The sequence below is a fragment of the Thermobia domestica genome, chromosome 9 (assembly GCF_964235325.1).
Source record: "Thermobia domestica chromosome 9, izTheDome1.hap1.1, whole genome shotgun sequence".
Taxonomy (NCBI): Eukaryota; Metazoa; Arthropoda; class Insecta; order Zygentoma; family Lepismatidae; genus Thermobia; species Thermobia domestica.
Genome location: NC_137462.1, coordinates 77,602,472 through 77,630,049, shown reverse-complemented (window position 1 = coordinate 77,630,049; position 27,578 = coordinate 77,602,472). Strand labels below are relative to the sequence as shown.

The 27,578-nt window shown below is 35.8% G+C and overlaps 1 protein-coding gene across 1 annotated transcript; it reads left to right on the top strand.

Moving 5' to 3' along the window:
• Positions 1–1,308: 1,308 nt before the first annotated feature.
• On the top strand, positions 1,309–27,525 carry LOC145694765 (uncharacterized). The gene is made up of 8 exons (XM_081771387.1): positions 1,309–1,573; positions 6,656–6,789; positions 11,638–11,891; positions 17,089–17,242; positions 19,409–19,558; positions 22,376–22,501; positions 25,403–25,557; positions 27,182–27,525. Exons 1-5 carry the CDS (start codon positions 1,426–1,428, stop codon positions 19,481–19,483), a joined length of 765 nt encoding a protein of 254 aa, XP_081627513.1. The 5' UTR covers positions 1,309–1,425; the 3' UTR covers positions 19,484–19,558; positions 22,376–22,501; positions 25,403–25,557; positions 27,182–27,525.
• Positions 27,526–27,578: the final 53 nt, after the last annotated feature.

The window sequence follows — 27,578 nt, the reverse complement described above, 5'->3', positions numbered from 1 at the left end:
ATATATATATATATATATATATATATATATATATATATATATATATATATATATATATATATATATAAAGTATTTATCTTTGTATAGGCGCCCTTTTGGTAGACTTGTCCACCGCCCTCGTTGGCATCCCGGCACGGGCCTGATAGACACCCGTACAATTTCTTTATGTGTTTTGCTTGAAACTAACAATTTTTTTTGACAACTAATACGGAATAATGCAATCGACGCAAATATATGGTAAATTATTGCAGCCTTATGCACAGTCGTTTTGACTTATGATTAGGGTCATACTAAATGCTTGACTACTGCAAGAAACATGTTAGTCAAACTCTTTAGTATGGCGCCAAACGACTCTGCATAATGCCCTTTGTATCTGTTTTCCTATGAACAAAGCCGCTTGCAGCTTGAGCAATGGAGCAGTTGCTCCCTCTGAATTTTAGGATTATCTGTTCTTTGAAATATATACCGGTAGTAATTTACTTTTAGACAAGCCGTCCATATGGGAATCTATCGCCTCCTCCTTTACATTCATAACTTTGTTACATACAGGAAAATGAAAACAACATAAGCGAACTTATCAATTTCTTTTAGATATAGGCCTAGTCATAACTTATACCATTGTACCCGTTGTATCAAAACCATTTTATTTAAGATTAATGCGTCATTTGGCTACACAAGAACTTGAGTTAAATAACAAATCAACTCACTGAGATAGAATTTTTAAATTTATTGTTCACGAAAATAATAACATCAAAGCGACCATGCGTTGTACGTTGTACTGTAAGCACTGGAGGAACCACGGGGAGGGCGGAGGGAGCAACCGCCCTTCCAAAGGTCCTTATATATATATATATATATATATATATATATATATTACTTCCAGCATTTACCGTTCGGAAATACAAATATAGCTTTCTCGCTAACAATCCAATCTGTGTTACAAGCCTACAAGGGTTTAATAAAAATGTGTGGTACTTAATACAGACATATTTGAATTTTGAATACTACTGTACCTAGTTCCATGAGGCGGTCACCATAAGCCCCAAAGGAGAGAAAATACACGGAGAAAAATTGTGGCGTTCATTCACAGTAGAAGAAATATATGTAAAATGGAATGTGATGTATAAATATGGTTTGCTGAGAAAAATGGATGCAATTTTGTTACATTTAAACGTCAAGTAGTAAAGTTTCAATGTAACAATCTAGAATTAAGGGGCACGACAATCTAAGAATATTGTATGTGCTACGCTGTTACACTCACGGTGACGTATAAAATTTTATAAGTCACGTGACGTTACGTTGAAACTTTCGTGTAAATCCGAAAGAAGTCGATCGAACCCGAACTAAGCCATTTGTGTTTGGTCAAATTATTAAATATTGTTTAGGGAAAACTAGTGTGTTAATGTGTGAAAACAAATCGGTATCATGGAATACGGTGTAGATTCAAGAGGTGTAAAAAGAGGTAGATGCAATGATGATAGTTGCGACTGCGATTACTACACGAGAGAGAAAACTAAAGGGTGGTGTGAGTATTGTGACCACCCTCCAACAAAACACCTGAGGATTGAAAAAGGTATGTGGAAATAATGTGTGATATACATTAAGTTGGAAAGGATGTAGGAATGCACTTTTGAATCTTCCCCAGAAGCAGCGTTGCCAGAGTGTACGATAAGTATCAAAACATATGATTTTAGGATTGGATAGAATATACATTTTCCACTGGTATTTTCTTTTTGCATAAAGAAGAACAACCGTTTAGGCAGAGATAAACAGGGCCAAAAGAACATGACTGTAAAACGAATGAGCAAGCAAAATGACACTTTTTGAATCCCTGTCCGTTTCAGCGGACAAATTTCAGGTCAGGAAAATGACTATAAAATCACAATGAAACTATTGTACCATTGTTCTTCCGTGTTTGTACCTCTACACAAGAAACAGAGTTGGGTTTCTGGCCAATCCAACAGAATAATGGTACATCAAATATTGCGAATTAACGATCCTAACTGCTTTTTCAATATTTCCCTTTTATACAGCTTTACAAGTCATATGTAGAGAGGGAATAAAGATATATATATATATATATATATATATATATATATATATATATATATATATATATATATGGTAATAGTATACAACAGTGCCTCATGATCTGTGCGCGTGGATACTTCCTACTGTTGCACTACGTATAAAAATGATTTTATTACATTTAGAAGTACTAAGAAGCATCCACGTGCACGTGACATGCGATATGTGTTTCAAATCCCCCACATATACTCATGCACTACGTACAAGGGCACATTATTATTCTTCGCATACCATAAAACACAACGAAACACAACGCAAACCGACGTACATTTTATTTTATATTACTCAGTAATTAAATGAAAGTCGCATTTTTACCTCATTCTCAAGTTCCTATATCCTCAATGAATAATCCTTAAAAGACTGCACTTCGTGAGTCCTCGCTAAATGATGAGGCACTCTCGTATACTATATCCTCTGGGTATTATGACGATAAATTTGCTTCCGTAGTCTGCATGCGTGCCCAGATATGAATGTTTTTTCACTATGTTCAGGAGATTTATCATGAAATGCACATTTTTCACACTTTTGATGGATGACATTCTTGTATTATTTTTGGTGCAGTTTTATTATACGGATCCACATATTGTGAAATTTACAGAAAATGTCTTTAATTTGCGCATTTTATGTCGAGAACAGAACCCAACCAACCCCTGTGGGGCTTGTAACCCGTTCCTACTACTGCTACAACTACTAATACTAAAGATCCGTATAGTAAAACTGCATTAAAAAAAATAAAAAATATGTTTTTATTCCTTAGCATAACACACAAGAATGTTTTGGTTGTTCCCTAAGGGCAAGGTTCTAGATCCCATTGAACTGCAATAGAGAGGAAACAAAGTGTGCAGGATTACTTTTGGCGCACCACTAGAAAGATCTCAGGCCCGAAACCAGCCGCAGAGGTTTGGGGGAGGGGAGTGTGGCAAATCGTTAAACATTGTCTTAGCAATGCCCAAATTGTGCTTTGTATTAATAATAGCATTTTGTGTTAAGGTTTGGAAGAATCCTGAAAAGTTTAGGGGGGCCAGGCCTCCCTAGCTCCCCTCTAGTTGCCGGCCTGAAAGACCCGTAGGAAAATTATAAGTTGCTGCTTTACTTTTGGCACACCACATTGTGGAAGATTTACTGGCAAAAGTCAATACATTGCATGAAAAGACATATTTATAAAGAACAAATTTCTGCAGGTGATAAAATTAAATGCAAAGTGTTGGGGAGGTTCTAGAATACAGGTCCTCCCATATAGGTTAGTAGCGAGGTTGGTTCCCTTCTTTACGGTACCAGAGTTTAATATTTAATTCACATAGTATTGCCGAGCGAGCGTTAGCGAGTGAAGGTGGGTTAGAGTCCCGCAGGGCAAGTTGTTTTCTGTCTTTATTACGGCTAAATGGGAAGGGGGACCTCTGTTCTAGAACCTTGCAAAATTAATGCACATTTATTTTAGGGTTACAAGTGCTTTACGATAGATGAAATAAGTGAATGCATGTGAAAGATTATTGTATTATATACAATTTTCCACAGGCGGAATATTTCTGCACAGTGTAAAGATCATTGCCACCCCTTAATTGTTTTCTCCTACGCGTCAACTCAGCGTCGCTGACGCGCTTGGTCCCTTCTGTCGCAGCCTGTCGCTTCCGCTCGGGCCACCAGTTTCTCCCTACTTGGACTCGGCTAGATGGCATCGTGCTATTTAGTGGCCACCTAGTAGAGGGTTTGTGCTTTCTCACTTTTGTTTTTGCCATATATCCGGACTGCGTATATACACGGAAAACATAAAAGAATTATATTCCCTATTTATCAACAATTACTTCTGATGATCCTCTTGAAATTTATCTATGCCAAGTGAGATATTTTCATGTCGCCGAGCGCAAACCATCTAGGAGGCAATAGGGAAGAAATTAGTGAAAGAATTACAATTTTCTCAGTGGTTTCCTTCTTATTGTCCCCTAAAAGGTTTCCACTGGGCGACATGAAAATATCTCACTTAACATAGATAAAATTCAAGGGAGCCACAAGAAGTAACTGTTGAGAAATTACGATTCTTTTGCGATTTGCGTCACGGCTTTTGGATGTGTAGCATAAGAACTACACTGCGAGAAACAAAGTAACCAGGTAGCAAATAGAAAGCACGGATGTTATCTTAGCGAGTCAGCGTAAGGCGAAGCTGTGTGGTTGCGCAGGGGTGGTCCGAAGGGAACAGGCGCGTCAGTAATGGTGGGTGTGCGCAAGCGAGGGTGCCCACGGTGAAAAGTAGCATCTAATAGAGCCATCTTTCATATGCACACACTTATTTGCTCCGTCATAAAGCACTTGTAATGATTTTACACTAGCAACCCTACACTTGTAAACCTAACATACAACTGTATTACTTTGTATTTAATTGTGTCGCCTGCAGAAATTTGTTCCTTTAAACATGTCTTTTCATGAAAAGTATTGAATTTTACCTGTAAATCTTCCAAACTGTGGTGGGCCAAAACGACACCATCACTAAAATAATATACTTAATTATTTCGGAAGATAACAATAAGTTACCAATGCAACATATCTGCTTGTATACCATATAAAAATCAGGTATGTATTTCAATTTTTAAAGTAAGCGCTTCATGCAAACGCACAAACGTAGACGTTTTCAGCAGGAAATACTCATGCTTTCGTTCAAGGTGCTAGAATACAGGTCACCATTCCCATTTAGCTGTAATAAAGAGAGGAAGCAACGTGCCCTGCAGGGCTCTAACTCATCTCCACTCGCTAACGCTCGCTCGCCAGTACTTTGTGAATTACATATTAAACTTCGGTACAGAAAGGAAGTAACCTAGCTACTAATTTATATTGGGGACCTGTGTTCTAGAACCTTTCCAAAAATATCGTAAATCCTGGTCTTCCCTTGAATACACGTGTATAGTCTTATAAAGAATATGTACTGGTATAGAACCTAACCTCAGATGGCTAAGTGCTGAAGGTAGCTCTACTTTTTATTCTCTCCAACATCATTGTAAAAGATAAAGGGTACGTTAGGTTAAGTTCGATTAATTAAAGTTATATTTATTAATATCAACCACTCTAAATTGAACTAAATCCTCCGCTTTCCGTCCTCCGAAATAATTTACTGAACATGGTAATTCTTCCTGTGTAAACATTGATGTTAATAGGTGTACAATTTTAATGACAATGACTTAGGCATACCGTTACCACTAGTCCGTGGTACAGATATGTATATGTACTATAAATTATCACTCCTTAACATTGTATCCTAATTTCTTCCAAATAGTTTACTGCATTAGAATTGAGTTTTTAATTTACGACCATAAGCATGTATGGCTTAGGGTGGGAAAAGATATTCCTCCCCACCCTATTTTTGTAGATACCATCCGTATTTGGTGTAGCTGAGGGAAATCCCTATCAATCCTCAATCAGGACGGGCAGTCACAGAGATTGACCCCAGGATGTCCCAAATGCTAAGCCAATGCAATTCAAGGTATGACCTCTCAGTTTTACTGCATTGAAGTGCGTGTACCACTTATTGTGATAAGAGACATTATTTTTAAATTTAGACATGAAATATTGACAGTTGTAATGTTTAATTTTTCCTGATGTGAAAGTGACTCATGAGAAATAGATATTATGCAATGTTATGCCCTCAAAAAGAATGGCCCTGACTAGCACTCACCCCCAAAGTTTAACGTCGCGGACTCATTTGTCAACAAAAACGTGAACGAGACGTTGCACTTTTGTAAAGTAGCATTACCCCAAGTTTTTGTTAATTCATGTTGATAGAGGGGCCGCGCGAGCTTATTGATTGGAACATTCACCTCTGGTGCGTGCGGCTTGTCACCATGCTATTAGGTGTTAAGTTTTAATATTCACGAAGATCCATCCCCCAGCGGCGGCCTGAGGCCTCAGGCTCCTCGATCGTCTGCTCTCTTATTGTTCGCTTTATGAGTAACAGCACTAATTTCGTGAAAGTTAGTTTCCTACAAAAGTTGGTCAGGCCTTTCAAAAAACATGGACGGCAATATTTCAGACGTTGTTCAATAATCCAGTTTTAAACGTTTTTCTCAGTCCTACTAGGTTAATGCTGGATGGCATCTAATAACAAGGCCGTGATCGATTTCTTCTTAATTTTGTCCAGGCCTTTCATGCTCTTCAGTCATCGTGACAAATTGGCGGACGTTAAACTTTAAATTTAAAACAAAACTTCGGTAATGCTATAAATGTTAATGGAAAAAAAGCCAGGCTAATTTTCTGGCTCATTTTACGGTTGCATGCATAACACTCCAGCACGTGATGGATAAGGCTTGAGACTATTAAGAAGCGCACTGCGAGTCCAGCTCACCCACAAGTGAGTGTCGTCGCCAAATCCTTCAGAAATATCCCAAGCAATCACCTTCTGTATAAAAATGGGAAGATCAGCCTCGAAAAGAAGTTAAAGCTTACGTTTGAGATACCATTTCAGCATTAGGCTAAATTCAAAATCTGACTTATATTTTGAACATCTGTGTTAATTTTAAATCTGAAAAGGCTGTACACATTTTAGGTACTGATTTTTTTTTTTTTTTTTTTTTTTTTTTTTCAGATACAGCTGGAAGCTGGACACTAGGTGTAGCAGAAATAGTTAAAGAAGAAGTATCTACAGGAAGCAGTTCTCCCCACAGAGAAGAGCACGGTGCAGACCATGAGGAACAAAGTGTACACGTCAAAAGTAATGAGGTATTTGGCAATAGGTGTTCGAGGAAAATTTATCGGTATATTCATTGTGATTTTAGTACGTTCAGTTTTGATAAACTATGACACCATGTAAAGAGGCATGAATGGGCATTGCGGTATGAGTGCAGTTCGTGTAACTTGTGTAACTAAGTTCAAATTTCGTTCCTCATTATGCAGACACATTAAAAATTATGTCTACACGCGTTCGCAGTAATGCTAGCGGAATCAATCATAATAGATCTGGCAATAGTAACATCGATAGTATGAATGCAGAAATGGGTTTGACAAGGGAGTTGAAGGGACCAAACTGAGTGGTAGATGACAACTATGCAAAAATTGTGAATTTGTGTTTAGAACTAGAGAGAAAGCATTATGTGTACAAAAAAGGCCCTGACGAAAGTTGTAGACATTTTTCGAGATATTCTGCAGACCCAAAGATGTAACATTGATGTTAGTTTTTTGGGGTACAGATTTCAAGAGGAAGAAATATTATGAACAAATTGGAATATATGTACCGCCTACATGTATTGAGTTATCTAATGGCCAATTAGGGTATTATACTGGTGAAGAATTTGCTCTCATGCCTAATGAAATATGATATCTTCGTAACGCATTTTCGTAATCCGTGTAAGAAACAGAATGTTCCGGGCATCTTGTTTGACTTTTATAGTGGTCTCAGATATTCCAGCCATCAAATTCTATCTCCGAGTGACAGTAATACAATTTTAGTAAACTGTTACAAAGTGATGACATAGAAGTAGCAAATCCTATTGGAATTAAACGTTCTTTGCGTGGCAAGCTATCCGTGTTCTACATTTCTTTTCTGAATCTGCCGATCAGAACTGGCATTCGAACTGGATCTTCGATCAAAACTGGCATTCATACATTTGTTGGAGGTTGCCGAATCCAGTTCCGTAAACACACCAGATGCTAAGATGTTTCTGCTAAGGGATCTTTTAGAAACTATGGAAGAACGTTCAACGAAGGGAGTTTCATTTTACACACATGCCGGCACTGAAGTTTTTCGATGATGTATTTTGGCCTATCCAGGTGACTGACTTGCCTGTCAGAATATGGGTGGTTTTAAAGAATGTTTTTTACCTAACGTAAAGCAGCCGTGCCGATCATGTGAAATTATGTCCTCAGCATATGAAAGTACTTTCTACCATAACCAGTGTTTTTTAGGGACAGATGGAGCATTGCATAGACAAATGACACAAATATCGACATGTGAAAATGCTTTAGAGCGAAAGAAAGTGTAACAAAGGAATTTGGTATAAACTCAAAATCGATTTTGTGCGACATACCTTATTTTTCCCTAACAAAGGATATGTTATTTGACCCTAGTGTGTCTCGAAAGATATTTTCACGAAAAAAATTAAATGAATACATCAGTTCTTTTCAGTGTCATCCGTTTGTTAGTAAGAGCACGTATCCAAGAACTCTTGCTGTTAATATGCAGTTCATTTCCTCCAGTAGTGTATGTCTGAATTTTATTCTTCACTTACCTTTTATTCTCAGAAAGTTTTTTGAAAATTCCTATCCAGATTCATTTGCATTTTTAATTATGCTTGATCGAACAGTGCAAATAGTACTTTCGCCATATATACATAATGACATGCATTGGAAATGCTCATAGCTCGTCCCAAGAACTGTTTGTAAAATGTTATGGCAATTAGTCTTATACCAAAAATGCACATGCTTGTGCATATTCCTGAACAGATACGATACAAGATTATAATAAAACTTTACTAAACCATATCAAATCATTAGTTCGTTCAGACCAGTCCGTAAATCCAAATATAATGTACTTAATATATACAGGGTGAGCATAAAGTCTTTCCCTGATTACAAATATTTATTACAGAAGAACCGTTTGACATAATAATGTAAATACTGGTCAGTTACATAGGTTAGTATTACAAGTTTTTTTTAAGACCACTTCAGCGTGTGTCCCCTTGGTAGTTCGGAGAATGTCTAAGCGGTATTCCAGTTCCCGCCAGGTGATTTGTAACATGTCTTCTGTCACAGTACCCACAACTGCTTGTATCCTAGCCTCCAGTTCTCCGACGTCAGCAACAGGTGTGACATAGACTTTGTCCTTGATATAGCCCCATAAAAAAAGTCCAGTGGAGTAATGTCTGTAGCGGAGAGAGCGTGATACCACAGCACGCATTGCGATTTCTCCATTTCGCCAACTAACCCGCGCGCGCCAAGTAACGTACTGCGTCACTCTTGGGTAGCACTAGTGCCAGGGAAGGTTCTAGAACAGCATTTCCCAACCGGTGTGCCGCGAGGAAATCGAAACAAAATTATTAATTCTATAGCAACCAAATTGCAAGAAATAGGTAAAAAAATGTATATTTTTGTATTTCACATTACTATGAATTTCTACCATGGAAAAAATTACTGTAATTGTAATATATTATTCTACATCTGTTACTGTGTAGCAGACAGTATTTCGGCTCGTACACATTTCCACGGTTAGCTGCTATGCTACACTTCAATTGAGAGTCATACTAACACCGAGAAATGGAAGCGTTTGTACGGTACGCGTCAAGTGAACGTTCGTAGAACACTCATTCGCACGTGAATGACAGAACAACACTTTGTTCAACAGCTGTGTTTTGACTTCGACGCATCGCAAGCTGTGTGATTGCAATAATATGCATCGGTTTTGGTTAAAAGAGCGAAGTTAAAAATACAAGACATTTGTATGTTCGTTTGCTATTTAGTGATCTTCGTTCTTAGTGAAAGGTTGGATACAGTTTTCGAAAAAGAAAGCGTATTTTTAATAATCTAAGTCCTATATTTCATTGCAAGCATGATAAATTAGCATAGGGGAAAACCAGTGATCGAGCTTTCATCTCTGTGAGAAGGAGATCAGTTAACACAGAAAAAATTACCATGGTATTTTATATTTGCAAATAATAATAATAATAATAATAATAATAATAATAATAATAATAATAATAATAATAGCTATGAGTGTGCCGCGAGAATTCAAGTTACACCCGTAGTGTGCCGCAAGTTGAAAAAGGTTGGGAAACGCTGTTCTAGAACATAGGTCCCCCCATATAGGTTAGTAGCTAGGTTGGTTCCTTTCTGTACCAAAGTTTAATATTAAATTCATATGGTACTGCCGAGCGAGTAAAGGTGGGTTAGAGCTACGCAGGGCACGTTGTTCTTTGTCTTTATTACAGCTAAATAGGAAGGGGGACCTGTGTTCTAGAACCTTGCCCTAGTGCCATCTATTGGTCTTTAAAAAAACTTGTAATACTAACCTATGTAACTGACCAGTATTTACGTTATTATGTCAAACGGTTCTTCTGTAATAAATTTTTGTAATCAGGGCAAGACTTGATGCTCACCCTGTATATATTAAGTACATTATATTTGGATTTACGGACTGGTCTGCCTTGTATATCCAAGACAAATATAATTCAACAATATTAATTTTATGTATATCAACAGGCAATAATAAAATTAGAGAAAACTTTTAACTAACTTGTTTCAAGGATTATACGGAACCTCATTGATCAGGAGTTTCACTCAGAGTTGAACTATTGAGACAGCATATTCAATTTACCTGAAGTATAACGAACACAGTATAATAGGGAATACAGTCTTAAGGCTGCCTAAAATCACCTAAAACCCTACGACTGGGCTACAGAAATAGAAAAAAATAGTAATCAAGGCCCAGCAAGGCACCATTGGACAATGCGCATGGAGGGGAAACACGCGATTATAAAGAATATGAAGTTCTTTAATTTCAAAAATGTACCTCTCTCTGTGAGTAATTTCTTTCAAATAAGTTTTGCTCATAACCTTCGAATGTCGGAGTTTACTGAAAGTAGGTTGCTTAACCCATTTATTGAATGTATCAGTACCAAGGTAACTTCCGAAGTTGATAACATACCTTTGAAGGATATGGGCAATAACAGTGGTGTCTCATGTACTAGATCAGTGTTTCTCAAAGTGTGGGTCGCGAGAAGTTTTTCCCTTAAATTATGAAAATTTTATTTTGGTGCAGAAACATCTTATAAAGTACTATTCAGGAAATGAAAATTGCAAGCGTTTGTTAATGACGTGAAGAGTAAGTGGATACTCAGAGCCCTACCCTGTTGAATAGTCAGCAGAGGTGCTGAGTTAGGATGGAGGGAGAGTGGGTGAGTCAGAATCTGTCACGGGGTAGGCATGTTACCCTTCTATGGAAAAATTAGAGATGTGATTTACAAAATTTAATTGCTTTGAATACACTACCATTACGTACAAGTCAATGTGTATTTGAATAGAAGGAGGGGGACCACAAAATACTTTTTAATGTGGGTCGCGGTAACAAGTTTGAGAACCACTGTACTAGATATTATAAGAGTTAACGGTAGCGGAAGTGAAGAATATATAATTCAATGTATGTACAATAGTGATCTTGTAACTCAAGTCTTTGTACTGCAGTACTTCGGGGTAACTAATGTTAGTTGTGTGAAAGTTATACTTAGAGAGACAAACAGAATATATGTATATTTGTAAGGATTGAAGATATTTATTTGTATTTATGTATATTTGTAAGGATTGAAGATATTTATTTGTATTTATGTATATTTGTAAGGATTGAAGATATTTATTTGTATTTATGTATATTTGTAAGGGTTGAAGATATTTATTTGTGTTAAATACTATTTGCGTAGTTCAAGTTATTGAATAACCGTTCAATATTCATCATATTTAATTGATACGAAATCTTTCAACAGTGACATGAAGTGAAGATGGTATGTGATTCGGTAACATTCAACTGTGTGAGAGTTTTGCATTGATATTACTAAAAATTGTGTACTATATGTATCATTGTAGTTAGGTCAGGTAATGACTTGTTCCCTGGAAGATGTTATTGGGAAAACGCAGGAAGAAATAGAAAGCATGATGGACGTGTTGTCACAAGATGGAATGGATTGCAGACCAACAAAAGAGAAAAAAGTCTCTAATGAATTCATTCTACCAGAGTTTTCGGCTGCTGTAAGACCACTGTTAAATGGAGACAATCTACCACCTAAGGTTCAGAAGGAAATGAGTTCCATTTTGAAGGAAGAGATAATTTCATACTTAAAGTGAGTAGATAAATGTGTAGCACGTAGCATAAAGAGTTGTATGATATGTTACATTATATTTTCTATAAAATTTTATTGTTACGTTTCGCTTCTTTGCACAAATTGAAGCACAAATAGGTAGTCGTATGATATACCTTAAACTAGATTCAATTTAAGGGGCCGCGGTGGCTTAGTGGTAGAGCGTTCACCTCTAGTGCTTGGGGTCCCGGATTCGATCCCAGCCCCCGCCAAATGGACTTTGTGGTGGAGAAACACCGTATGCGTGGGTTTTCTCGGGGTTCTCCCGTTTCCTCCCACTTTCTTCATTCCATCATTTCATTCATTATTCATCATCAGCGTCCCTTTTAGCCTAACCGGCATAACAGTGGGACGTAAAACTCAAAGATTTCATTTCATTTTTCAATTCAATTTAACATAGTATTGTTATCGCTGGTGTGGGAGGCCACGTCTGTATATCCGTGCACTTAAAGTCAAGATGCACTAACATGTGAATCTCCCAATCATCTACCACACCAGGATACATATCATGCTTTCCCAACTGTCACTTAAACTTGGGAGTATTTAAGTGAGAGTTGGTACGCAACGTATGTGATCGTATTCGAGCTATCTATCTGTAATGATTAATACTATACGCCTTTCTTTTGCCTTTTTAAACTCGACGCGAGGGATAGCTCACTGCTTCTATCAATTATCAGAAGCACATACCACAACCTACGTCCTCGTGGTATGAAGGATTTTCAGATTCAATATTAAATGATTACACTGATAACATTTTGAATTTAAAGGATCATATTTTCAGTTCTAAAATTACCTATGTTACATATTTCTATAATCGATTTAGTCATATAATACTGCATCCACATGAGAACACAATAAGAAATACATTGACATTATTTTACAATATGAACTCATTATAAGGCCGTGAAAATATTAAATGAACTTTATTGCCCTAAGTAACTAAATCTTTTTCTTTCTTTACTTAAAGATCGATCAAACAAAATATACAAACTAAACTTTCGATGAAAGTGGCTTGTACGAAGGTAAGGTATACATATATAACTAATCTTACTTTCCTTTATTATTATTATTATTATTATTATTATTATTATTATTATTATTATTATTATAACAAATCTGTAGTTGGCGTGCTAGCTGTATGATCAATGGTGATTTTAATACAATACTGAAGAAATGTAGCACTCGCAAAAATAACTCGTTGAATGTTTCAGCCGCTGTCTTGAAACGAAATTTACACTTTACTTACAGTTTCATCCAGATAAAATTCCATAGCACATCATATCCCTTTGAGATGTACGATCAAACGGTCCTCCGATGATTTCGTATGTTCCAAGTAAATTCTCTGCATACTAAAATAACTGATGCGTGTCTTCCTCTTATAATGCTTAATGACCGAAGAAAAGTACTCTACTCATAGCACAATCACAAATGCCTTAGGAACAAAACTACAAAACAATCTTCGTCTTAACCTGCCACTTGGCTGAATCACTTAGAGCAATTGTCCACTAGTCGTTGGTCGGGCTACTCTCCACATGACCTTTTCCTGGTGGAAGTTTCGGTATTCGCTGCCCGAACCTCTCCGTGATGGAGGTTTTAAGGTTCGCTGCTCGACTGATTTGCGCTTTTTCTGGTCATCGTGGGTCCCATGACTAGCAACTACCCACTTAATGTAACATTGTCCACCATTGGTTGATGACCAAAAATTATCCAATCGGGAATTAGTTTAAATGTCACTTGGGTAACTGGGGTGAATTGCTTTTTTTTTTATTTCCGTGAGAATTGACACAGGAAAAATCTCTCAGCAACTTTTCGAACAAAGAGCTATTGTTTTGGGCACACACACACATACGAAGACAAAACTAATTTTGGCGTCTTTGAGTCGAAACTGACGAGAAAATTGATTGCACTGTTGCTAACTCGTGCCTTTTTCACCAGGGGTGGGTGGGAAAACTAATAAAGTGAACGTTTTAATTTTTCTTGCTTTGACGAGCGCCCTGCTGTCGATAGCAGTATTATCTAACCTAATTTGAAACAGAGATACTGTAGGCTCGATCTTAACCGGTCATTTTGGCAATGGAACCCAAAGCGGATAACGATTTGGCCAGTTAAACTGTCGTTCTCTCAGAAGGATTAAAATGCACTCCAGAAATAGTTTCTATTAATATAAAATTAAGTGTATAGCATACTTTATTGTAATTTGCTATGTATTAATAAGAAAAATTTCACCGGAAAAACTTCCTCTGAGAAAAAAAAAAAAAAAAACTAAACATGTGTTACTTAAAGCTACTGTTTATAGTACATAAACACACTGTACATATTAGGCCTTGAGACATGTCGCAACAAGTCCGTGAGTTATAATCGTCTTAAACTCGAGGCGGTTGGTTAAAGCGTAGGCCAATAAAAAGGTGGCCGGTGAAGAGGAAATCAACTATAGGTTGAGCTTGCAAGGTATCATTTTAGACCTCGTATAGAAATTGTTTATCTTATTCATTGGTTTTAATATTAAAATAATAATATGTGTACTTTGTTTTAATTTTATAATATTTTAAATTTCAGTACTGGGTTTCGAAATATTTCATAACTGGGTTCAACTTATTTCATAAATAGTTTATATTGGTACATAGTTTTAAGGTAATGATATTTATCTATTTAGACTGTACTGTATAAAATTATATATGCTTTAGAGTTTAATCCGCCTTAGTATTTGATATTATATATTCTATAAGTTAGGTAGATTTACGTATTATCCTTTGAAATTCCGTGCTTCTTTTTTAGAGCCTGTTTAGAGGTTACGAATGGAATTTTCCGTCCTTTTGTCCAGTTCCACTACTCTTTTCCTTCCCAGCTGTTTTCCTATCCTAATACCTAATCTATCCTTAAAATTTAGTTAATTCCTTTTTGTGGAAATTTCTATGTACAGAGTTTACAAACAGGAATAGGCCAGACCAACAGTCTTTAAAGTAAAAGAATATGGACCCAGAATAGAGAGAGTACCGGTCTCTGTATCTTCGCTGTTCCCCAGATATTGAGGAATTTTTTACTTAGGAAATAGGACAGTTAAATGGAGAGCACAGCTCCTTGCCCGCTCCATAAATTATTGGGGAAGGTGAGCAGGATATTCTCAGCTTTCTGAGAATGAGGTATAGTTCTCCTGTTCTCTCGTCTGAATCCATATACCTGAAATTAGGGGAATTTACTTATTAACCCTTTTAAGATATATCGTGGTTTTTACTATGAAATGATAGTGTCTTCAAAATTCGATTAAACGAAAACTAAGAAAGCTATTTAGTTTTATATATATATATATATATATATATATATATATATATATATATATATATATATATATATATATATAACAAGAGAGGAGGCATTGAAGAAAGCCCTGGAAGCGGTCTATACGCTTCCGAGCATCGGAACATAGGGGGTATGACGTCATCACTTTACAAATTCCCTTTTCTTTAGTGAGGTCTAACTTCAATATTTTTTGGTGAGCTTCTCTTTAACCCTAGATTTCTGAAGTTTTACACAGTCAGTGGACCCTTTAGTTTTATCTGAATTTTTTCGGATCTCTTCGTCAACACAGAAGGGGGGCTAGAGGGTAAAAAAAGGGATATTTCTTGACCAAAAATCTCACTTGCGCGATTATTGCTCCGCTCGGGTACATGATAGGAACAGGGGAGTGGTACTGTCTGAAAGTCTACTCGATTCTGAACAAAACGACGTATGAAACATCATTCTACGATAATTAGGGACGTGTCAGGGATTTTTTACATAATATCCTTTTTGTTAGTACTGTAATTTGAGGCGCTTTGCGCGCTTTTCCCACATGGAAAAATATTCTCCCCGCCCGTAGTATTGAAGATAGAGATTGGTATTTAGCACAAGTAATTAGTACCACAAGTACTATTTTTGCAAGTGATTTCCAGATCTGTATGTTTACCCCAGGCCGCACCAGAGGGCCCCAAAATGAAAAAAAGGGATCCACAAAAAATCCGTATTTTCCTAATTTTTTTCCTCCTTAGGGACGTCCGAGGGACATGTGAGTAATAGTGTCTGAAAGCTTACTCTATTCTTAAGAGAACAACATATGAATAATCATCCTACAATAATTAGGGACCTGTCAGAAAATTTTTAAATTTTCTATAGGATCTTTGGGAAATTGTGCGGATATTCGCAAAAGAGAAATAATTTTTCCCGCCCTTGGTGTTGAAGATAGGAGATTGGTACTTGTCACAAATAATTAGTATCACAAGTACTATTTTTGCAAGTGGTTTCCAGATCTGTATGTTTACCCAGAGCCGCGCCAGAGGACCTCAAAATTGGGAAAAAGGGATTTTTTCACAAAATCCCCATTTTCCTCAACTTTTCACTCTTAGGGACGTCCGAGGGACATATGAGTAGTAATGTCTGAAAGCCTACTCTCTATTCTGAAGGGAACGGTGTATGAATCGTGATCCTACGATAATTAGGGACGTGTCAGGAATTTTTTAAATTTTGTAGGGTACGTTTTAGGGAAATTTTGGACATTTTTTGATGCTCTCCCAACATGGGCAAAAAATTTTCCCGCCCGCCCCAAGGGGGCACTTTGAAGAAGGTTTATTTTGTCAAAAAATCCCCTCAGGTACATGATAGGGACATGTGAGTGGTACTGTCTGAAAGCCTACTCTATTCTGAACAAAACGACGTATGAACCATAATCTTAACGATAATTAGGGATGATGCTTTACCTTCTTAACTGAAAGTCAACAAAAACACCTAAAAAAAAAACATATCTTAATAATTTCATTTTAAAGACCTCAATTTTATTTACTGTTTGATATGAACCCCTAGACACTAACAGGTTTGGCCGGAAGTTTATTGGCTGTTAGATATGCAAATAGAGTAGAGAATCTCCATACCGCAAATTTAGATGGAAGGAAAAGAGATATATATTCGAAAGAGAAGAGCAATATTAGTATTAATAGGATTTAAATTGGAAGAGACCAATCACCCATGCATTAAATATATTTATTTTATTTTATTTTATTTATTTATTTATTTTACCTTACAAGCTATAACATACTACCTAATCTAATCTAACCAATAATAATTATGCAAATAGACCATGCTCCCTGGATACTTGTAGATGTTATTACTTCGGGTTTGGTATTTACGAAAAATTCCTTCGAATTTACAGTGAAAATAACCTCATTACAAGTGGCAGCACAGCTTCAATGAGATGGCAGTACAGAGATTTAGGTGAAACATTAGCCAGACAGTTTCCACATATGCTATGGGATGCTCCTTCAAACCGTCAGAAAAGATCATTTTCAGACAGAGCACCTGTTTATGTAAGTATATATTTAAACCTTCCTCTGACTCATACCTATCGTAGTTAAAATCTAGTGTTTGACCTTTTGGGACTTTTCGCACCTAATGAAGATTGATTTCAACTACGTGTCTACGAGGGGAGGCTGGAAAGTTCATGAAATCACCAAGAAGAAAGTTACCTGGAAGAACCATTTTAATACACTATTCAACGTATTCCTCCCGAAGCTCAATACACTTTTGAAACGATGTTACGACATTTGTAACCCTTGCAAATAGAAGGTTTTGTCGTGTTGTGCAAACCAGCCCTCCACCTCCGCAATGAGTACCTCATAGGGTGGAAAATGTTTGCCTTTGAGATGTAGGAAGAGGTGATAGTCGAAGGGAGCCAAATCATGTGAGTAGGATGGGTGAGATACGAAGCCCAAATCCACCAGCAATTGCATGGTTTGATGAGCCTTATGGGAAGGTGCACTGTCCTGGAGAAACTGAACACTACTGCTCACTTTTCCGCGACGGTTTTTCTTCAGAGCCTCCTTCAGCTCAATCAAATAGTTGGAATAAACCCCAGCAATGATGGGTTCACCCTTTTTTTTAAAGATATTTGATAAGGATGACACCGTCCTTATCCCAAAACACCGATGGAAGCACTTTCCCAGCTGATCTTTGGCTTCGGAACTTCTTGGGTCGAGAAGATCCACTGTGGCGCCACTCCATGGATTGCTGTTCAGTCTCTGGATCATAATAGTGCAGCCATGTTTCATCTTCTGTCACCAGACTGCGCAAGCACTCACCAGAGCTTTGAAACTTTTGCAAAATTTCTGTAACATCTGCACCCGTGTTCTCTTCTGGTCAGCATTCAAACATTTTGGGATCTATTTGCCACTGACCCGCAGTCCAAATATTCTACTATTATAACACCCACACGCTCACGCGATATCCTCACCCACGCAGCAATGTTTTTGATCGATATGCGCCTATCCTCCATGATCATGTCATGCACTTTGTCAGTGTTTTCTATGGTCACTGTACTTGAAGGCGTGCCTAAGCGAGGTTCATCTTCAGTCTCACGATGACCAGTCTTAAAACGCCTCACGGACTTCGCTACTGTTGTATATCCAGGAGCGTGTTCCCCCAAAGTATCCTGCAAAGTTTTATGAATTTCCATAGACGATTTGTCTTGCAGCGTAAAAAACTTGGTGACACTGCGAAGCTCATTCTTTTCGAATTTTCTTAGATCCTCCGCCATATCTTCTTACAGAACCTGTAACAAAGGAAATAATGATAAACTCATCATATACGGGATGAGAGGTTCACAATATATGACCTTTCTAATGAGTACAATGATATATTTATTTATTATTTTTTTTTCTTGATTTCATGAATTTTCCAGCCCCCCTCCCTCGTAGATAGGAATTTGTACTTTTTTCCCCGTGACACGTGGTGTTTTCAAAATAAATTGTATGAATTTTAATTTGAAAATATTCACACACTGGATTCTATTTAACTTTTTCTGAACATATTTTACGGCTTTATTACACTAACCGTTCATGGCTTCAAGCTACATCTCCTATGCGAGCTAAGTCTAATCTGAGTGCTTTTGAAGTACATGATTTTTTTTTCCAAAGGAAGAACAAAACAATGTAATAGACAACGGAATTTAATATGTTTTATTTGTTACTATAGCTATGAATTAGACAGGGTAGCAGATTTTTCTTAACACGGAGCACGTTGTGCTTTCCTGATTATAATTCCGTACCGAAAAACAATATTATAATTTCTAGCTAACTGTTAATATTAAATGAAAACATACTGAGAAATTTGTATTGATTTCTTTCAGTACCTTTCGAAACGTTCTGGTAATTATGTTTATAAGTTCGATATAGTGTGGTAGAACAAGCAAATGTTTACACAGCTGGACACCATGAGCTACGAGCGATTGTTTAGGAACAATAAACTACAGATATTAAATTAAAATTATATTGAAGTTTTCCTTTAGATTCCAGAACTTTTAGTTCACTATAACGCTTAGCTTTAAAAAATGATTCATAGGGTATTCGATTGTATTTCGGCATAATTATTTTGGTACTACACTTCATTCTATACACTTATTTCGTCTATTTCACATTGTCTACTGTATCTTCACTTGTAGATACAGGCCTGTCATTACCCAAAATGTATTTTTACAGAGTGTGTTTATTCATCGACTAAGCCAAAGAAGGAAAATGCAGAAATTCAGAAAAAGTAAGCCGAAACAAGCGTAACAACAGGAGGAAAGAACAGACTGCAAATGAAGACAATTCATAAACTGATCGCATTACATACCTTTTAGATTAAAGGTAGGACTCTTTTTTATTATTATTATTTATTTATTTCTATCCATACCATGTCATTTTTCCCACTGCATTATGTTACTCTGTAATTGCTTCCTGAATTAGTTTTTTTAAAGGCTTTTAATCATCTGTGGCTCAAACCGAGATACGGTAGGAAAGAGCATATTGGAAGGTAGGCGCTCAAGCGCTATTTTGGAGGTACCATTCCGGCATTTGTGTGGTGTGACTGAGGATAAAGCTCTACTCCTCAATCTAGATGGGCAGCCACTGGTAATAATATTTGTGTCGTTGAAAAGCTCATTATACGTAGTTTCCAACGATATGCCTCACAGGCAAACTGACCATTAATATGTGTTCAGGGTCAGTTGATTTGCTATTTGACGTTATATGTAACAAAGATGCAGACTTTCTATTTTTCTTAAAAATAAATAGGCCTATTTTTGCTATCAATGTGAGTACTAATTGTTATAATTTGCGAAATGACACACAAGAATTAAACCATAGCACGTTTATTGATGTGCAAGTGTAAGAGCGATCACAGAATACAAAACTTCTTTTTTTTACTCACAACACTGTTGCCATAACATGTATTTCGAAAAAATCCAACTTACAACACCAACATATCCCCTCTTCAATGTTGCAATTTTGATTTTAACACAAATTCAACATTGTATAAAAATGTTTTATTTTTACTCCTTGCAGTGGTTTTGTTAACATATCAGCTATCATTACATCAGTTGGACAGTATTGGAATTTTACTTCTTTTTTACATTCCAAATCACGAATAAAATGAAATTTTATCTTTATGTGCTTGGTTCTGGGATTTATTTTGTCACTACTTATTAGTTTTAGACAGCTTTGATTATCCTCATTAATTACAATCGGTTCACAAAAGCTGTCATGCAAATCACTCAACAGATTTTTAAGCCATTTTGCCTCCTGACAAGCTTCGGACATTGCAACATATTCTGCTTCAGTAGATGATAAGGTAACACATGACTGTTTACGACTTGCCCAACTAATAATACCTCCGGCATATTTGAAAATATAACCACTGCTTGATTTTTTTGTCAGTTAAATCGCCTGCCCAATTTGCATCTACAAACCCTATTAGTTTGCTGTAACATCCTTTCTTATTATCCAACTGCAATCTGTAACATTTGGTCCCTTTCAAGTATCTGAGAGTTCTTTTTACTTCAACCCAACCTTGTTGAGAAGGATTATTAGTTTTTTCTACTTAATATGGAAACACTAGCAGCAATATCTGGCCTACTATTATTGCTTATATACAATAATGCGCCAATAGTCTTTTGATACAAACTTGCATCAACTTTACTTAATGATTCTACACATGAGACATTTGTAATGTAACCAGGATCTAATGGAAATTTTGATGTTTTTGCATTTTCTAGTCTAAACCTTTTTAGCACTTTATCGATGTAACTTTCTTGCGAAATCACAAAATATCCATCAACATTTCTGCTGATTTCAAGCCCTAAGTACCTGCTCAAATCGTCAAGACAACGAATTTGAAACTCTTTTGCAAGCAACTGCTGTGTTTCATCAATAATCCTATTATCGGTACAAGCTATGACTACATCATCAACATATATTAACACATACACATGAGTATTATTTACTTCCTTAGAATATAAACAAGGATCTGACTTTCCCCTCCTGAACCCATTATTTACGAGAAAATCATTTATCTTTTTATTCCAAGATCGAGCAGCCTGTTTAAGACCATATATGCTCTTCTTCAATTTACGTACAAGGTTTTCTTTATCTGGTTGTTCAAAACCTTCAGGTTGTTTCATATAAATTTCTTCTTGTAAGTTGCCATACAAAAAAGCTGTCTTTATGTCATGTTTCACTTTCATATTTCTTTTTCCTGCTACAGTAAGTAACACACACAAAGTGGTTTGTTTAACAACCGGTGCAAAAACTTCATCATAGCCTTTCCCCAAGACTTGATAAAACCCCTGCGCAACAAGTCTAGCCTTATTCTGTGAACCTTTGCCGTCAGTATTTTCTTTTAATTTATAAACCGATTTGCTGCCTAATGCTGTTTCTCCTTCTGGTAATTTTACCAAATCCCAAGTTTGATTTTTGTGCATAGAACTAATCTCTTCTTTCATTGCCATCTTCCAGTTTTCTTTGTCCGACCTACTCATAGCTTCCTGAAAGTTTCTTGGTTCTTCTTGTGTCAAACCAATGTTATAATTTGCGAAATGACACGCAAGAATTAAACCATGGCACGTTTATTGATGTGCAAGTGTAATAGCGTTCACAGACTACAAAACTATTTTTACTCACAACATTGTTGCCATAACTTGTATTTCGAAAAAACCCAACTTACAAGACCAACACTAATAAGTACCCAAATTACAGGTTGGGACGGCCTTTGGATTAAATAACATTAATTTCTTCAAAAATAGTGGGAAAAACATACAAATGGTATGATGATTTATTCAGGAATTAAGTTAGGATACTGTGCGGACGCGTGCTTTTAAAAAGTGCTTATCTCATATACTGTTTGTAGATGCATTTTTAAGGCTTCAAATGCTTATATAAACCATCTTCAAAGAACTAGGTTATTGACGAAGTGAAAAGTAAAATATGTTTCCTGAGAATGAATCGGATGCGTTTTTCAGGATTTCAGGATGTGAGTACGGCACCAATTAGATCATGGACAATATAAATAGTAAGTGCTTTGTTTTCTCGATATGCTTAGGAATTTACCAGTTCTCGGAAATTTACTTTTAAAATGGCTACAATACAGGTTAATTAACTTAATTAGATATAATTGTTTTCCCGTTCCAGGCGATTCCTGAAAATATATTACCGGAAAGTATAAGTCGTATCGGAGAACTCCTACGGAAGACTTGCAATTACAGAAAGGAAAACCCAACAATCCAACTTCCAGCGTATCTTCAACTTAAGTCTTCGGTAAGAATGTTACCTTAAAATATTAAAATCTCACATAGGCACCTAATATTTTGTAGAAATCAATGTTTGATATGTGATGCAAAGTGATATAACGTAGGATGTTTTAAAATTATACTTCTATAAAACTAGTTTAACTGTTTCAAGGGGCGAGATTACATGTTCCTCATGCTTAAGAAATTATCACAATAAACTAATAAAAAAATCAAGTTGGCAAATTTTGAAGCTGAAGATGCCCTCACCTCAATCTTTTGTGGCGATATATTCGCCACTTTAAGTTGTGAAGAACACAAAATTCTACGGATAATATATATTTGTAAATCTGACATCGTTATATGAAAGGCTTACCTTAAATACTCGTTAAAAAGTTAAAATTATACGCCACGTACCAATATCTCTCTAATCGCTACTCTTTGCTATTTTTAAGGTATATACATTTGGAAATGGAGGTGAAATGGGTGAGTTCACAAAAACTAAATTCTACAATTCTTACCTTATTTTCATCTTTGGTTTCAGCAAACTTACGCAGCTGTATCAGGGTATCAACTTTCTACAAAGTCAGGGAAGGTGAGGGATAAGCCAGGGAAATTAAACTTGTTCAGGAAAATTTGCTGAAAAGTGCCAAAAACCTGGAAAAATTAGGCAAATTGTCCCAATAATGGATTTTGAAAGTACCAAGTATAGTATACAGTTTTAAGTTGTTAATCTGGGATGAAACCTACATAAAGGATAGAAAATGGATTAGATTGTCTGTTTGTTCCAGATTGACAGCTGACATTAAATAGAATCTATACACATTACGGTTTTTGTACAGCCGTAAAACCTCCAAAAACTTTAGAAAAGAACATAATCCAATTTAAGTGTTATTACACGAATTCCAATGAAAAAATACATATTTACGAAATAAAAAGCAGTTGTCAAGATAGTTATATAGGCAAAACGAAAGTCCGAGTAAAGGAACACATTAGAGATTCAAAAGGGAAAATCCAGTATCAGGTTTATCGAAACATTTAAAAGAAGCGCAGCAGAGGATAGAAGATTCACAACTTTTATTTGGAGCTACAAATGAAATAGAGAGACTGAGGTTTGAAAATTTATTTATTCATTAAGAAAAAATTAATGTAGACAAGGGATGGTTGAGTGGAATGGGAGATGGTAATTACAAAATTTTCACAGCAATAGCATGACAATAAAACTAATAACATGAGTTCGTAACCATTCAACAATAAAAAGGAAGGGTGCACAAACTGACTCCGCCATATTTTAGTTCTTATCAACCTCATCTGTATATCGCTGACGCAGTGGCTTTTATATATATATATATATATATATATAAAGAACACAACTCTTTCCTTGGTAAGTTCGTACCTTTTTATTCCTCAATGTTTCTGTTCTTTTTCTTCCTGTTTTTAACCTCCGTGACCAGGATTCCACGGGAAGAGTCGAAAGCTTGGAACTCTAAAAATTCAGGAATTACAGAAATCTGTAAGTAGAATTATAGAATTCTTGAGCGTGGTTTTGCAGTGTTTGAGAACGAGTATTAGCTCGTTTACCTACGCTGTAACTTGGATAAGTTACTTATTACTTTCGTGAAGACTACTATTAGATTTATTTTCTCGATCCATCTACGCGCCTTGAATTAGATGTGAGGTGGAAAATTTTCCATTTCAGAAACTTTCGGTTCTAAACAAATATCAGTGATCAAGTAGCAATTCCTCATTAACCATAAAATTGATTGACTTCATGCATATAAATGTTAAAAAGTGGAAGATCGTTTAGAGAATCTGTAAATTATCATGGCTCAAAAAATTTCCGGTACTATGTAGGAACAAGTGAAATAATTTTTCATGAATCGAAAAACTCTGTCGTGTATGGAAAAATTGAAAAAATTCTTATAAATAGGAAAATAATCATAATTTTGAAGCGAAAGGTAAAACATTTTTTTATGAAACGGAAAGTTTTATTTCTCTGTAGAAACAAATGAAAGAAATTTTCATGGATCGGAAAATTTTCATTATGATGTAGAAACAAGTGGAAACACTTTTCATAACCCGGACAGTTTTGAATATTATTATGTATAGTGATGTTAGGTGGAAAATTTTCCACTATATTAAACTGCACAGTGAGCTATAAAATTGAATTCAGGTAGAGGATAGCAACAAATTATAATTTTCCAATTAACTTTTGGGAACCGGAAAATTTTCTAATATTTCGAGTTGGCAAGTAAAAACTTACATGGTGTTCTCTCTCTCTCTCTCTCTCTCTTTCTCTTGCTATGTGTATATGTAAAGTGCAGAGAACATAAATCGTGTTCGTAGAGTACTAATATCCCATCCCATTGTTTAAAAGGTAACAAAAAGGCGAAAAGAAACCTTTGTGAATTTATCAGTTATTTCAAAAACAAAAATTTCCACTATTTCTTCATATATACGCATGCCTATATAATGAAATAACTACATAAAAGTTTCAGTTTCTTATAAAGATTATTTTTGTGACAGAAAATAACAAGAAATGCTTTGATTTTATTATGTTTAAAGCTATGAAAAAAACAGTCTTACGCGTATTAAATTAACGAAATATGATATCGTGAGATCAAAGGTGAATTTTGAGGGAAGAATACGTTAAAGTTTGTGAAACACTTTTGCAGAAATGAAGAATCGTTAGATGTTCACTTCATGAAACTCTTTTTCAGACAATATTTATTACAAATAAATTTTACGCTAAACAACGATGTACGAATAAGTGAAGTATGTTTTTATGAATCGGAAAATTTTCCGGAAAATTTACATCACTGCCTTGCATATTATAATCTACCGTAAGATAGTATGAAGGAAAAAAAAATTACGGGTTTTTCTTCTTATTATTTTTTATTTTTATTCATTTATTTTTTTCCCTTTATTTCAGTTGGAAACAGAGGCAAGTCTTTACTTTGGGTACGACGTAGACACTCTTGAAATTAAGCTCGAAAATTGGCACTGGCAGCCAACATAGAAAATAATATTTTCGCCGTAGAAAGACATTTGCAGCCAAAGAGATCTTCGTATCGAGCAATTTCCCAGGTAGGTGTACATATAATAGAGTTAAGGGAATTATTATTTCTGAGAATGGTTTATCACCAACGCAGTTTGAGTAAACGTTAATTTTAAATTTTATTTAGTACTTTGTATTACTATTATTATGAAGATACACTTCTTTGCATATTAATTCCCATCAGCCTTTTAGTATAAGAATACAAAAAAAAAAAAATAAAATAAAATAAAATAAAAAAATAAAATAAAATAAAATAAAGTACAACCCTCCACTTTGGCCTCTGATCGTCCCGAAAGTCCTTAACACATCTACTGATACCTCCTTATTAATAAGCAGTAAATAGTAAAACAACCAGCTGATTAAAAAGAATAATAATATCGGCTAAGTATCCTAAAGGGTTCGAATTCGCAATCCCTAATCCAATCAACAATAGTCACATTGTGACCGACTCAGACTGTCTAGTCTCTAAATGATATCCCCTGTGAAGCATTTTTCTACATCCTCGTTTTCCACAGACACTTTATATATATAAAAGAATTAAAGAAACAACCGTCCATTTTTGTACTAAGAAACAATGTAATAAGACGCATTTCCAGTCTGCGGCTAAAATATTTCACCAGGTCGTAAAATTTCTTAACTGGATAACTTCGAAGTAAATTAACATAATATGTCAGAGAGACTATTATTACCTGAAAAAGAAGTTTGACTGCAAATTTTGACCTGCACATGTTACTAGAATCGATAAGAGCACTAGTTTAAAATTATCTAACTGTATACTTCATCGGGTGTAAAAATCACAGTAGGTAAAACACTAGGTTATTTATTATAACAACATATCCATTGGCGTTCACAGGCAGAGTCAAGTAGCCCTTACCTGAACAAGAAATCTTGTTCATAGTTGCCTGAGCCTTTAGCGCTCTGCAGTAATAAAACTGTCTGTAGAGACGATAACCTTCGAGCATGTTTTTCAATAACTGCTAGCTATTGAAACAATCTCTTTCAATCTTGACCAAAAATCAATCCGTTTAAGGTGCACAATTTTACTTAAAAAAAAAAAAATCACAATAAAAATGTAATTTCACCAGTAACAAACACACATGTTACAACACAAAAGCACGACTGTCCTCTATGGATTAGCGGTAATGCTCGCTACCTTCTAATCAAAATATCCTGGGGTCGATTCCCAGTAGGTGATACATATGGTTCGGAGCCCACTTTAAACTTGGTCTCGTTCTTGGAAGCTTTTTCACTCGTTTAGGACAGTCTTAACAATCCTTACAAACACGTCAAATCTTGAAATAGTAAATTCCATTATGGAAGAAGCTCCGTTCTGTGAGGAAGTGCAAAGCAGCCTCACTGTTGCGGTAGTTTGACCACCAACAACTGTAAAAAGATGCGCAATGGTAGCGTCGAAACTAGTACAGCGGAGCTCTTTCCCATAATTCATATAAGATCTTGCGTTGAATAAAAGAACAAACTCTCAGGAAGGTGAACAAGCCTTCTTAAGGCCAGTTCAAGGACTGATTCACATTACCAGTACACAAGGTTTTCTTTCTTAGGCTCATTGTACATAGTATTTACTAAAAATTAAATTATCTGTTTAAATTTCTTCCAAATACACTATATATTAAATTGTTATCGTTTTACTTGCAGGCATATATCAGAAGACGAAGAGTATTGTAGGACCAACAGTGTTTTTTGACACAGAAAAGAAATATATTATGGTCCTGAGGAAATTATTAATTTGGAACAAGAATGCTCTGAGTTAAGGGCTACAATACTGTTACTAACAGTCTATTACGTAAAGAACTTGAACTATTCAAGTGCATACGAGCAAACTCTAGGGCTTTTGCAATGCGTCGTAACTCGATAAAAATTTCCTAAGCATTCATGTCGCAAAGACTTTCCGAAACTCTCAAGCTTCTGAGTCTGTGAAGTTTGTAAAAGTGTAAAAGTATGAATGTGAAATATAGTTTACTTAAACAGTGTTTCACTTATTGCTTGTGTATTATTTTTATGTTTACCCGATTAATATTTTTTATTGTTCCTA

Excerpts from the sequence above, each read along its gene's own strand:
- LOC145694765 (XM_081771387.1), top strand. The coding sequence starts at position 1,426 with ATGGAATACGGTGTAGATTCAAGAGGTGTAAAAAGAGGTAGATGCAAT. Across the intron at positions 6,790-11,637 it reads TACACGTCAAAAGTAATGAG|TTAGGTCAGGTAATGACTTG; the intron begins GTATTTGGCAAT and ends GTATCATTGTAG. Across the intron at positions 11,892-17,088 it reads GAGATAATTTCATACTTAAA|TGAAAATAACCTCATTACAA; the intron begins GTGAGTAGATAA and ends TCGAATTTACAG.